The 14040-nt window shown below is 60.0% G+C and overlaps 1 protein-coding gene across 1 annotated transcript in view; it reads left to right on the top strand.

Moving 5' to 3' along the window:
• Positions 1 to 13995, top strand: part of LOC140406485 (crossover junction endonuclease MUS81-like) — a gene marked incomplete at its 3' end in the record, with an annotated part of 75626 nt that extends 61631 nt beyond the window's left edge. Inside the window, exons 5-13 of the mRNA XM_072494510.1 lie at positions 311 to 409; positions 515 to 595; positions 917 to 1005; positions 3201 to 3374; positions 3952 to 4170; positions 6049 to 6176; positions 8685 to 8797; positions 9132 to 9248; positions 13900 to 13995. Of these exons, the coding sequence (XP_072350611.1) occupies positions 311 to 409; positions 515 to 595; positions 917 to 1005; positions 3201 to 3374; positions 3952 to 4170; positions 6049 to 6176; positions 8685 to 8797; positions 9132 to 9248; positions 13900 to 13995 (1116 nt within the window). The remainder of the gene's footprint in view (positions 1 to 310; positions 410 to 514; positions 596 to 916; positions 1006 to 3200; positions 3375 to 3951; positions 4171 to 6048; positions 6177 to 8684; positions 8798 to 9131; positions 9249 to 13899) is intronic.
• Positions 13996 to 14040: the final 45 nt, after the last annotated feature.

Genomic DNA, 14040 nt, shown 5'->3' with positions numbered 1-14040 from the left:
TCCGTCTCCCTCCGTCAAACGTGCTCTGTCTCCCTCCGTCTAGCGCGCTCTGTCTCCCTCCGTCAAACGTGCTCTGTCTCCCTCCGTCAAACGTGCTCTGTCTCACTCCGTCAAACGTGCTCTGTCTCCCTCCGTCAAACGTGCTCCGTCTCTCTCCGTCAAATGCTCCGTCTCTCTCCGTCAAACGTGCTCCGTCTCTCTCCGTCAAACGTGCTCTGCCCCCCTCCGTGAAAACGCTCTGCCCCCCTCGGGAGAATGTGGGAATCTGTGTAGTAACATGCACGCACACACCGCTACCTTCCTTTCACAGAGGAGGAGGAGGCCGGAAAACCGGGAGGAGCAGGAATACAAACCGCAGAAGCGATCGGGAGGTTACGCACTCTTACTGACCTTCTACAGGGAGGCGAAGGTAAGGGTGGAGGGAGGGCGGTGCCGATTGCTCGCGCGTCTGTCGGCGAAACTGCCCTGTTGGCTGAAACGCTTCCGCTTTTCTGCCCCCCCCCCCCGTTTTCAGAAGCCAAACTATCGGGGTTTCATGACCAAGGCGGAGCTCCAGAGGAAGGCGCAGCCGCTGTGCAGGATATCGTTCACTCACGTGAGTCACTGCCTCCTCATCCTCGCAGAGCCCATCCTGATTAATCCTCGCCTGCGTGGAAAGTATCTTGTCGACGAATGGGGGGTGGGTGGTTCCCTCCCCTCCTCCTCCTCCTCCCCCACACACCACCCAGCTACCTCTGGGGCAGGAAGAGAGACGTCCTCGGAGACTGAACCTGGAAGAGTCCTTCGCTTTTGTGCTCTGGGGGTGGGGGGGGACGGGCGTCGGGTGGGGCGGAATTCTTTTTTTCTTTTTAGCGCTTCTGCTTGTTCCCACTCCCGCTTTTTTTTTTTTGGCTGAGCAATTTTTTTTTTTAAACAGTTTAAAGCGAGTTACCGATACAATGCCTGGTCAGCCATCAGCGCTTTGATTGAGAAGGACCTGGTGATAAAGACCGGCTTCCCCGCCAGGTAGGACGAGACGGCGTACACGCGGAGCCGGGCGCCACCGATCGAGCAATCGCTTCGCTTCACTTCCGCCTTGGCCGCCTGGCAACGCTTCACTTTGTAGCAACAAGAAAAAATCCCCCCCCCCCCACCCCCTCACGTCCAAATGTCCAAATCCCCCCCAACCACATCCCTCCACGCTACTCCAATCCCAGCTTGTTTGAACATCCCCCCCCCCCTCCCCCCACCACCCCGATTCCCCCCTCTCCGCCATTGGCGGCCTCGCCGTCAGCTGTCGGCGGTTCCTCAGCTTTGGAATCCCCGCCCTAAACCCCTCCGCCCCTCTCTCTCACGGTGGCACTGAGGTTAAATTAACGCCGCTGCCTCACGGCGCCGGGGTCCCAGGTTCGATTCCCCGCTGGGCCACTGTCTGTGCGGAGTCTGCACGGTTCTCCCCCCCCCCGTGTCTGCGTGGGTTTCCTCCGGGTGCTCTGGTTTCCTCCCACAGTCCAAAGACGTGCAGGTTAGGTGGATTACCCCGAGTGTCCAATGGTTGGGTGGGGTTACAGGGATATGGCAGGGAGGGGTGGGGCTAGGTAGGACGCTCTTTCAGATGGACGGTGCAGTCTCGATGGGCCGAATGGCCGCCTCCTGCGCGGTAGAGATTCTACGATTCGCTCTCTCCTAAAACATTTCCAAGTCTCTTTGATCTATTGTAAGGCCTTAGTCAGAGGCCTGTGTTGGAGGCTCTGTGTAAAGATGTCGAGGCTTCAACGAGGGCCCAGCACACGGTCCTGTGCGGAGTCTGCACGTTCTCTCCCGTGTCTGCGTGGGTTTCCTCCGGAAGCTCCGGTTTCCTCCCACAAGTCCCGAAAGACGTGCTTGTTGGGTGAATCGGACATTCTGAATTCTCCCTCTGTGTCCCCGAACAGGCGCCGGAATGTGGCAACGAGGGGATTTTCACAGTAACATCATTGCGGCGTTAATGTAAGCCTACTGGTGACTATAAATATTCAAGAGATTTGGCATGGGAAGTCGGATAATCCTTTGCCCCAGGAGGTGAGATCGTGCAACGCCCTGGCACAGTTACCATCGAGCTTTGCCGTGTTTAGAACAGTTTCTCCAGGAAGAGGGTGGGTAACCAGAGGCCGGGGGATGCAGATTGAACGGCTGCTAAATGACAACTCAGAATTGTCGGGTTATGAGAAAGATCCTCCACCTTGGGGATTCTGACTGGATTTCTGGGTAGTTTTGTCCGCTGGCTCCCGGGTCAGGTTTACTCCACAGCCAAGGCCGACAGCCTGGGAGCGCCCCCACCAGATGTTGTTCTTCCCCAGCATTCAGAGAGTTCCTTCTCTCTGAGGCAGCGGAACCTCCAAGCCGACAAACACCCTACAACCTTCCCTATCTCTGTAACCTCCTCCAGACACTACGGCCCTCCCTATCTTTGTAACCTCCTCCAGCCCCTACAACCCTCCCTATCTCTGTAACCTCTTCCAGCCCATACAACCCTCCCTATCTCTATAACCTCCTCCATCCCCTACAAACCTCCCTATCTCTGTCACCTCCTCCAGCCCCTACAACCCTCCCGATCTCTGTAACCTCCTCCAGCCCCTACAACCCTCCCTATCTCTGTTACCTCCTCCAGCCCCTACAACCCTCCCTATCTCTGTAACCTCCTCCAGCCCCTACAACCCACCCTATCTCTGTCACCTCCTCCAGCCCCTACAACCCTCCCTATCTCTGTAACCTCCTCCAGCCCCTCCAACCCTCCCTATCTCTGTAACCTCCTCCAGTCCCTACAACCCTCCCTATCTCTGAAACCTCCTCCAGCCTCTACGACCCTCCCTACCTCTGTAACCTGCTCCAGACCCGACAATCCTCCCTATCTCTGTAACCTCCTCCAGCCCCTACAACCCTCCCCACCTCTGTAACCTCCTCCAGCCCCTACGACCCTCGAGATCTCGGCCTGGGGGGCAGCCTAAACTCCAGAATTCCCTCCCTCCTAAACCTCACTACCTCTCTCTCTCCACCCTTAAGACAACCCCTGATTTCCTCCCCCCCCCCCCCCCCCCCAAGACCGTTTTGGCCCCTAATACCTCCTCGCGAGGGCCGGGTGTGACATTTCGCCTGGCAAAGTGGCCCGGGGACGGAGCGGGCGCTCTGTGAATGCAGGTTGCTGCAGTAGTGAGCCTCGTGTGTCGTCTGGGCATTTCCAGGTTCACCCTGACGGAGAAAGGGATGAAACTGGGCGAGAAGCTGAGCGCGGAACACCTGGAGGACGAGGAGGGGATGGAGGGAGCGCCGCCGGGGAGGAGTGGCGAGGCCGGGCCCAGGCCCGGGCTGGCGGAGGAGCCCGAAGAGGATCACCTCACGGCGAACGCGATCGCAGGGTAAGGCCTGGGGAGGTGGGCGGGCGGTCACTGAGGGCTAACGTGCAGGGACACCGAGCGATTAGGAAGCCGAATGGATTGGTACCCTCTATCGCCAGGGGATTGGAGTACAGGAGTAGAGAGCCCTTGTTTCAATTGTGTAGGAGCTTGGTTCGACCGCACCGGGAGAACTGTGACCAGTTTTAGTCCCCTGACCATCGTGGGAGCGGAACAAAGGTTCACCGGCCTTGTTCCAGGGGTGGCGGATGTTGTCTGCCAAACCTCAGACACCCAAACATTTTGCGAGACCAACGAAGGACAAATGAGTGTCCGATTCGACCGCGTTTATTTATCAAACTGTAAAAACGGTCACCCTTCCTCGGTTAATCCCAAATCAACCCGAAATGACCCCGGGATTCTTACCACGACCCGAGCATGTGACCGGATGAGCTTTAGTAGCGTCCCCGTGTTTCCGCCTTGCCATCCCGGGGCACCAGGAGCTGAGGCCTCGCCAGGGAGGGGTGCTCGAGGGTGGGCAGCCAGTCTAATACTCGGCAGGAGTCAGCTCCTCTCTCTCTCTCTCTCTCTCTCCCCGCAGGGTGTGTAGCCAGCCGGCACCGTTCTGGCCCCCGTGCGGCGGAGTCCCCGGCAGCACCGCCGCACTATCCGGGATTCGGGAAGGCGTGGGACCCCATACCGCCAACTCGGACAGAGGAGCCCACGTCCCGGACACTCCGTTCACGCACATCCCGGAATTCAGCTTCCGTCCCGGCGAGTTCGATGTCGTCCTCTGCATCGATTTTATTGAGACCACGGCGTATGTCAGTAATAAGGAATGCTCCATTGTTGCTGCGTCTCCCTCCCCTCCCGCCCTCCTTCCCTCCCTCTCTCCTTCTCACCTTCCCTCCTTCCCCCTTCCTCCCTCCTTCCCCCCCCCTTCCCTTCCCTCCTTCCCTCCTTCTCACCTTCCCTCCCTCCCTCCTTCTCACCTTCCCTCCCTCCCTCCTTCTCACCTTCCCTCCTTCCCCCCCCCTTCCCTCCCTCCCTCCTTCTCACCTTCCCTCCTTCCCCCCCCTTCCCCCTTCCCTCCCTCCCTCCTTCCCCCTTCCCTCCCTCCCTCCTTCCCTCCCTCCCTCCTCCCCTTCCCTCCCTCCTCCCCTTCCCTCCCTCCTCCCCTTCCCTCCTTCCCCCCTTCCCTCCCTCCCTCCTTCCCCCCCTTCCCTCCCTCCCTCCTTCCCCCCTTCCCTCCCTCCTTCTCACCTTCCCTCCCTCCCTCCTTCCCCCTTCCCTCCCTCCCTCCTTCCCCCCTTCCCTCCCTACCTCCTTCCCCCCTTCCCTCCCTCCCTCCTTCCCCCTTCCCTCCCTCCCTCCTTCCCCCCTTCCCTCCCTACCTCCTTCCCCCCTTCCCTCCCTCCCTCCTTCCCCCCTTCCCTCCCTCCGTCCCTCTCCCCGCCCCCTCTCCCCGCCCCCTCTCCCCGCCCCCTCTCCCCGCCCCCTCTCCCCGCCCCCCCTCTCCCCGCCCCCCCTCTCCCCGCCCCCCCTCTCCCCGCCCCCCCTCTCCCCGCCCCCCCTCTCCCCGCCCCCCCTCTCCCCGCCCCCCCTCTCCCCGCCCCCCCTCTCCCCGCCCCCCCTCTCCCCGCCCCCCCTCTCCCCGCCCCCCCTCTCCCCGCCCCCCCTCTCCCCGCAAGATCGACCCGTTGGTGCACCGTGTCGTGGAAAACCCTGACCCCCTCCCGGAGAGTCGGTAACGGGTTAAATGATGTGGACAGGCTGCCCAGACTCGGCTCACATCGCTTCGAGTATCAAGGGGTGATCTAATCGAGGGGGGTTCAAGATGATTGAAGGATTCGATGGGGTGGTTGGAGAGAAACCGTTTCGGGGGCAGCACGGCGGCGGCGGTTAGCACTGCTGCCTCACGGCGCCGAGGTCCCAGGTTCGATCCCGGCCCCGGGTCACTGTCTGTGTGGAGTTTGCACATTCTCCCCGTGTCTGCGTGGGTTTCGCCTCCACAACCCAAAGATGTGCAGGTTAGGTGGATTGGCCGCGCTAAATTGCCCCTTAATTGGGCAATTTTTTTAAAATTTGTTTTGCGGTTTAAAAAAAAATAAAGAGAGCAAAACTGTTTCTTCTGCTATGGTCGCGGGTGAGGTGGGTATAGAACAGGGGGCCGGAAGGGGTGGGGTGAACATTAAAATTGGTGCCAAGTCGGTCAGTCGGGGGGTGACGTCAGGAAATTCTTCCTCATGAAATGAAAATGAAATGAAAATCGCTTATTTTCACTAGTAGGCTTCAGATGAAGTTACTGTAAAAAGTCCCTAGTCGCCACATTCCGGCTCCTGTTCGGGGAGGCTGGTACGGGAATCGAACCGTGCTGCTGGCCTGCCTTGGTCTGCTTTCAAAGCCAGCGATTCAGCCCTGTGCTAAACAGCCCCATGCAAAGCGGGGGTGGGTGGAAATCTGGAACATTCTCCCTCGGAAAGCTGTCGCGCCTGGGAGGGGATCGATTGGAAAAAGTCAAGACCGAGATTGAAAGATTTTTGTGTGGGTACGAGGAAGGGGGATGGGGTTAAAGGTTACAGAACCGAGGCGGGCCAATGGGAGTAAAGGTGCAGTTCAGCCGGGATCTCATTGATGGAGACTGCGGCCTAGCTCCCGCCGCGAAGCCTCTGACTCTTCCCTCTTGTCGTCCTCCCAGTGGAGCGAGCCACCGGAAGCGAGAGCTGGTGACTGAGCTGAAAAGGAACAGGATCGACTTTGACGTCCGCAAGCTCCACGTGGGGGACTTCCTGTGGATTGCCCGCGAGAGGGTGCAGTCCCACCCAGGTAGGAATCGCGTGGCCGCGTCCCCGCTTCCCGATCGTCCCAGGCGCCGCACGTTTCCCGCCGCTTTTTGCCAACACGAAAGCCCAGCGCTGTTTCCGCTCAAATCCATTCATCAGAAACGCGAATGGAAAGGTTCGTGTAGGGCGGCACAGTGGTTAGCACTGTGGCTTCACAGCGCCAGGGTCCTGGGTTTGATTCCCGGCTTGGGTCACTGTCTGTGCGGAGTCTGCACGTTCTCCCCGCGTCTGCGTGGGTTTCCTCCGGGTGCTCCAGTTTCCTCCCACAGTCCAAAGATGTGCAGGTTAGGTGGATTGGCCGTGATAAATTGCCCCTTAGTGTCCAAAGATGTGCAGGTTAGGTGGATTGGCCGTGCTAAATTGTCCCTAGTGTCCAAAGATGTGCAGGTTAGGTGGATTGACCATGCTAAATTGCCCCTTAGTGTCCAAAAAGGTTAGGAGGGGTTATTGGGTTACGGGGATAGGGTGGAAATGAGGGCTTAAGTGGGTTGGTGCAGACTCGATGGGCCGAATGGCCTCCTTCTGCGCAGCATAGAATTTCATAGAATTTACAGTGCAGAAGGAGGCCATTCGGCCCATCGAGTCTGCACCGGCTCTTGGAAAGAGCACCCTACCGAGGCCCACACCTCCACCCTATCCCCATAACCCCTTAACCCAGTAACCACACCCAACACTAAGGGCAATTTTGGACACTAAGGACAATTTAACACGGCCAATCCACCTAACCTGCACATCTTTGGACTGTGGGAGGAAACCGGAGCACCCGGAGGAAAACCACGCACACACGGGGAGGACGTGCAGACTCCGCACAGACAGTGACCCAGGCCGGGAATCGAACCTGGGACCCTAGCGCTGTGAAGCAATTGTGGTAACCACTATGTTACCGTGCTGCCCCTAATGTTCTATGTTCTATAATCCACCATTTGCTAACCTGTGCTGTCCACTTCACAACGGGCTCCTTTTATTCCCATTCCCACCCATTTTCCAGTAGCTTTTACCCCTCCCGCTGCGAAGTTGGTCAGCTTTCTCCGTGGGCCCCATGTTGAACGAGCCGCTTCCGCGGACCTTTCAGTTCGTTTGGCAGGTCTGGTGTCCCTGTCAATCCGTTATCGAATGATCCCAGTGCCCTTCAACCCTTGGGACCTGCCGGAGGTTTACACTTCCTGCTCATTGCAATATTGATTTGAATTTTGAAACAAAGGTCATTGGGCAAGGCGTCCCTCAGATCATCAGAAGCAGATTCGTTTGTCGTCAAAGGCCGAACTGGGACCAGCAGCAGGTCAGAGGCTGGGAATCCTGCGGAGAGTAACTCACCTCCTGACTCCCCCCCCCTCCCCCCAAAGCCTGTCCACCATCTACAAGGCACAAGTCAGGAGTGTGAGGGAACACTCTCCACTCGCCTGGATGAGCGCGGCTCCCAACAACACTCGAGAAGCTCAACACCATCCAGGACAAAGCAGCCCCGCTCGATCGACACGCTAACCGCAAACATTCGCTCCCTCCACCCCCCGACGCACAGCGGCAGCCGTGCGCACCGTCTACAAGACTCCCCGCAGCCACTCGCTCCTTCGACAGCACCTTCCAAACCCGCCACCTCTACCGTCTACCGTGGGTGGCACGGTAGCACAGTGGTTAGCACAGTTCCTTCACTGCTCCAATGTCCCAGGTTCGATTCCCAGCTTAGGTCACTGTGTGTCACCTCTGGAGTTTGCACGTTCCCCCCCGTGTCTGCGTGGGTTTCCTCCGGGTGCTCCGGTTTCCTCCCACAGTCCAAAGATGTGCAGGTTAGGTGGATTGGCCGTGCTAAATTGTCCTTAGTGTCCAAAGATGTGCAGGTTAGGTGGATTGGCCGTGCTAAATTGTCCTTTAGTGTCCAAAGATGTGCAGGTTAGGTGGATTGGCCGTGCTAAATTGTCCCTTAGTGTCCAAAGATGTGCAGGTTAGGTGGATTGGCCGTGCTAAATTGTCCCTTAGTGTCCAAAGATGTGCAGGTTAGGTGGATTGGCCGTACCAAATTGTCCCTTAGTGTCCAAAGATGTGCAGGTTAGGTGGATTGGCCGTGCTAAATTGCCCCTTCGCGTCCAAAAAGGTTAGGTGGGGTTACTGGGTTACGTGGATAGGGTGGAGGCGTGGGCTTAAGTAGGATGCCATTTCCAAGGGCTGGTGCAGACTCGATGGGCCCAATGACCTCCTTCTGCACTAAGTTCTACGATACTCTATAATACCTGCTCCCCCACCGAATCTACACATCTTTGGACTGTAGGAGGAAACCAGAGCACCCGGAGGTTGGAATCGAACCTGGGACCCTGGCCGGCGTGAGGCAGCGGTGCTAAGCACTGCCACTTTGCAGTAGGACACTATATCAACGCAGGTTACTGTTGAGGTGAGGGGGTGGGCGGAGGAGGAACACGAGAGTTGAGAGGGGAGGTTGGGGGGGGATCTCCGAGGGATGCGGCGCTGACGTTCTCGCTGTCACTCACTCTGCTCGCAGGGCAGCCACAGCCTCTCCGGGCCCGGGAGTTGGTGCTGGAATACGTCGTGGAGAGGAAGCGGATGGACGACCTGTGCGGCAGTATCGTCGATGGCCGCTTCAGGGAACAGAAGGTGAGGAGGGCTCCGCGCCCTGCACCCTCGGTCCGGCAGCGCTCACGCGCGGGGCGCCCGAACCTCCCCCCCCCCCCCCCCGTCCCCCCTGACTGCCTGGTCCCAAAAACGGCAATCCTGCCAATCTCAGCCGCCCAGTTAACCCCTGAGGTTATCACCCAACTCTGGGAGATGTGGGTGGCCTTGTGCAGCAAGGCATTAAGTAGGGCAGGTGGAAAGTTGGCCTGTGTGTCCGGGCCGCTACCGCCCGCGTGCGCGCGAGAGGCAGTCTGACCCTGCTGCACTGTGTTAACCTCTGCCCTCCCTCCCTCTCTCTCTCTCTCTCTCTCTGCAGTTTCGCATGAAGCGCTGTGGGCTGAGGAATCGGATCTACCTGGTGGAGGACTGCAGCTTCGTCAAGCACCTCAGCCTGCCCGAGAGCACGCTGCAGCAGGCCATCGTCAACACGCAGGTAAACGATGCCCAGCACAATCCGCATTGTGGCAGGGACCGGCTGTGTGCCGCCTGGAGTCTGCCACGGCGGAGCGAGGAGGCGATTGGTGGTCTGAACCGCTGCCGTCGGTGCGCACGGGCAGCCGAGGGTTAACCCTGCTTCCTGATAGGAGTGAGGGATAGGAGTGTTGGAGTGTCCTCCCCGGACCGCCATTACTTGCGTCAGGGGCCTCAGCGTTGATTGTTGATTTTGCTGCTCTCAATGCCCTGGGACAACGTTGCTCTATCCTGTTAAGAGCTCTCATACAGCCTGGTCCAGCAAGAGCCTAACCCCTCTGGCATCAGCAGCAGAACGCTGCAGCCCCACCACACAACGTACCGCCATCACCCCTCTCGCCTGCTCAACGTTCCATCGCCCCCTCACTCTCGCCCCCCCCTCACTCTCGCCCCCCCCTCACTCTCGCCCCCCCTCACTCTCGCCCCCCCTCACTCTCGCCCCCCCTCACTCTCGCCCCCCCTCACTCTCGCCCCCCTCACTCTCGCCCCCCCTCACTCTCGCCCCCCCTCACTCTCGCCCCCCCTCACTCTCGCCCCCCCTCACTCTCGCCCCCCCTCACTCTCGCCCCCCCTCACTCTCGCCCCCCCTCACTCTCGCCCCCCCTCACTCTCGCCCCCCCTCACTCTCGCCCCCCCTCACTCTCGCCCCCCCCTCACTCTCCGCCCCCCCTCACTCTCGCCCCCCCTCACTCTCGCCCCCCCTCACTCTCGCCCCCCCTCACTCTCGCCCCCCTCACTCTCGCCCCCCCTCACTCTCGCCCCCCCCTCACTCTCGCCCCCCCTCACTCTCGCCCCCCCTCACTCTCTCGCCCCCCCTCACTCTCGCCCCCCCTCACTCTCGCCCCCCCTCACTCTCGCCCCCCCTCACTCTCGCCCCCCCTCACTCTCGCCCCCCCTCACTCTCGCCCCCCCTCACTCTCGCCCCCCCTCACTCTCGCCCCCCCTCACTCTCGCCCCCCCTCACTCTCGCCCCCCCTCACTCTCGCCCCCCCTCACTCTCGCCCCCCCTCACTCTCGCCCCCCCCCTCACTCTCGCCCCCCCCCTCACTCTCGCCCCCCCCTCACTCTGCCCCCCCCCTCACTCTCGCCCCCCCCCTCACTCTCGCCCCCCCCTCACTCTCGCCCCCCCTCACTCTCGCCCCCCCTCACTCTCGCCCCCCCCTCACTCTCGCCCCCCCCCTCACTCTCGCCCCCCCTCACTCTCGCCCCCCCCTCACTCTCGCCCCCCCCTCACTCTCGCCCCCCCCTCACTCTCGCCCCCCCTCACTCTCGCCCCCCCCCTCACTCTCGCCCCCCCCTCACTCTCGCCCCCCCCTCACTCTCGCCCCCCCCTCACTCTCGCCCCCCCTCACTCTCGCCCCCCCCTCACTCTCGCCCCCCCCTCACTCTCGCCCCCCCCTCACTCTCGCCCCCCCTCACTCTCGCCCCCCTCACTCTCGCCCCCCCCTCACTCTCGCCCCCCCCCTCACTCTCGCCCCCCCCTCACTCTCGCCCCCCCCTCACTCTCGCCCCCCCCTCACTCTCGCCCCCCCCTCACTCTCGCCCCCCCCCACTCTCGCCCCCCCCTCACTCTCGCCCCCCCCTCACTCTCGCCCCCCCCCTCACTCTCGCCCCCCCCTCACTCTCGCCCCCCCCTCACTCTCGCCCCCCCCTCACTCTCGCCCCCCCCTCACTCTCGCCCCCCCCCTCACTCTCGCCCCCCCCTCACTCTCGCCCCCCCCTCACTCTCGCCCCCCCCTCACTCTCGCCCCCCCCTCACTCTCGCCCCCCCCCTCACTCTCGCCCCCCCCTCACTCTCGCCCCCCCCTCACTCTCGCCCCCCCCTCACTCTCGCCCCCCCTCACTCTCGCCCCCCCCCCTCACTCTCGCCCCCCCCTCACTCTCGCCCCCCCCTCACTCTCGCCCCCCCCTCACTCTCGCCCCCCCTCACTCTCGCCCCCCCTCACTCTCGCCCCCCCCTCACTCTCGCCCCCCCCTCACTCTCGCCCCCCCCTCACTCTCGCCCCCCCCTCACTCTCGCCCCCCCTCACTCTCGCCCCCCCTCACTCTCGCCCCCCCCTCACTCTCGCCCCCCTCACTCTCGCCCCCCCCTCACTCTCGCCCCCCCCCTCACTCTCGCCCCCCCCTCACTCTCGCCCCCCCCCTCACTCTCGCCCCCCCCTCACTCTCGCCCCCCCCCTCACTCTCGCCCCCCCCCTCACTCTCGCCCCCCCCTCACTCTCGCCCCCCCCTCACTCTCGCCCCCCCCCTCACTCTCGCCCCCCCCTCACTCTCGCCCCCCCCCTCACTCTCGCCCCCCCCCTCACTCTCGCCCCCCCTCACTCTCGCCCCCCCCCCCCTCACTCTCGCCCCCCCCTCACTCTCGCCCCCCCCCTCACTCTCGCCCCCCCTCACTCTCGCCCCCCCCCTCACTCTCGCCCCCCCCCCACTCTCGCCCCCCCCCTCACTCTCGCCCCCCCTCACTCTCGCCCCCCCTCACTCTCGCCCCCCCCTCACTCTCGCCCCCCCTCACTCTCGCCCCCCCTCACTCTCGCCCCCCCCCCTCGCTCTCGCCCCCCCCCTCGCTCTCGCCCCCCCTCTCGCTCCCACTTCTCTCTATCTCTCGTCTCCCGCCACCTCTCTTTCGCCTCCCACCTCATCTCTCTCTTCCTCCCAGTTTCTGCTTTTTTTTCTCCGCACCCATTTTTCCCTTTCGGAATACCTGCACCGAGATCTAATATTTTCCAGTATCTGCTCCGAGCTGTGATATTTCCCAGTATCTGCACCGAGCTGGGATATTTCCCAGTATCTGCTCCGCGTTGTGATATTTCCCAGTATCTGCTCCGAGCTGGGATATTTCCCAGTATCTGCTCCGAGCTGTGATATTCCCCAGTACCTGCTCCGAGCTGGGATATTTTCCCAGTATCTGCTCCGAGCTGTGATATTCCCCAGTATCTGCTCCGAGCTGTGATATTCCCCAGTATCTGCTCCGAGCTGGGATATTTCCCAGTATCTGCTCCGAGCTTAGATATTTCCCAGTATCTGCTCCGAGCTGGGATATTTCCCAGTACCTGCTCCGAGCTGTGATATTCCCCAGTATCTGCTCCGAGCTGTGATATTCCCCAGTATCTGCTCCGAGCTGTGATATTCCCCAGTATCTGCTCCGAGCTGTGATATTTCCCAGTATCTGCTCCGAGCTGTGATATTTCCCAGTATCTGCTCCGAGCTGGGATATTTCCCAGTATCTGCTCCGAGCTGTGATATTTCCCAGTATCTGCTCCGAGTAGGGATATTTCCCAGTATCTGCTCCGAGCTGCGATCGTTCCCAATATCTGCTCCGAGCTGTGATGTTTCCCAGTATCTGCTCCGAGCTGTGATGTTTCCCAGTATCTGCTCCGAGCTGTGATGTTTCCCAGTATCTGCTCCGAGCTGTGATATTTCCCAGTATCTGCTTCGAGCTGTGATATTTCCCAATATCTGCTCCGAGCTGTGATATTTCCCAGTATCTGCTCCGAGCTGGGATTTTTCCCAGTATTTGCTCCGAGCTGTGATATTTCCCTGTATCTGCTCCGAGCTGTGATATTGCCTAGTATCTGCTCCGAGCTGTGATATTTCCCAATATCTGCTCCGAGCTGTGATATTTCCCAGAATCTGCTCCGAGCTGTGATATTTCCTAGTATCTGCTCCGAGCTGTGATATTTCCCAGAATCTGCTCCGAGCTGTGATATTTCCCAGTATCTGCTCCGAGCTGTGATATTTCCCAGTATCTGCTCCGAGCTGTGAAATTTCCCAGTATCTGCTCCGAGCTGTGATATTTCCCAGTAACTGCTCCGAGCTGTGATATTTCCCAGTATTTGCTCCGAGCTGTGATATTTCCCAGTATCTGCTCCGCGTTGTGATATTTCCCAGTATCTGCTCCGCGTTGTGATATTTCCCAGTATTTGCTCCGAGCTGTGATATTTCCCAGTATTTGCTCCGAGCTGTGATATTTCCCAGTATCTGCTCCGCGTTGTGATATTTCCCAGTATCTGCTCCGCGTTGTGATATTTCCCAGTAACTGCTCCGAGCTGTGATATTTCCCAGTATTTGCTCCGAGCTGTGATATTTCCCAGTATCTGCTCCGAGCTGTGATATTTCCCAGTATTTGCTCCGAGCTGTGATATTTCCCAGTATCTGCTCCGCGTTGTGATACTTCCCAGTATCTGCTCCGCGTTGTGATATTTCCCAGTAACTGCTCCGAGCTGTGATATTTCCCAGTATTTGCTCCGAGCTGTGATATTTCCCAGTATCTGCTCCGAGCTGTGATATTTCCCAGTATCTGCTCCGAGCTGTGATATTGCCTAGTATCTGCTCCGAGCTGTGATATTTCCCAGTATCTGCTCCGAGCTGTGATACTTCCCAGTATCTGCTCCGAGCTGTGATATTTCCCAGTATCTGCTCCGAGCTGTGATATTTCCTGCTCTCCCGCACGTTCCTGTCAGTCTATCACCTGCGTAGTAAATTCTGCACCATTCCCCTGTGGATAATCCGCTGTTAATGAAACAGAGGCAGTTCTACAGTTACTCTCTCACCTCGCTCGGGGAATAACTATCTTGCTACTACTGCTGACCAATTCTTTGCTTTCTTCTCCGAAGGTTGTCGATGGGTTTTTCGTCAAGCGGACCAAAGATGTGAAGGAATCGGCAGCTTACCTGACGATCATGACCAGGTTCCTGCAGAATCTGTACTTGGTAAGTGCCCAAAATCCCGACCGAGTATTCCCAGGGCACCAATAG

The sequence above is a fragment of the Scyliorhinus torazame genome, unplaced genomic scaffold (genome assembly GCF_047496885.1).
Source record: "Scyliorhinus torazame isolate Kashiwa2021f unplaced genomic scaffold, sScyTor2.1 scaffold_556, whole genome shotgun sequence".
Classification (NCBI taxonomy): Eukaryota; Metazoa; Chordata; class Chondrichthyes; order Carcharhiniformes; family Scyliorhinidae; genus Scyliorhinus; species Scyliorhinus torazame.
The sequence above is the reverse complement of the archived record's forward strand: the minus strand, read 5'-3'. Positions and strand labels throughout refer to the sequence as shown.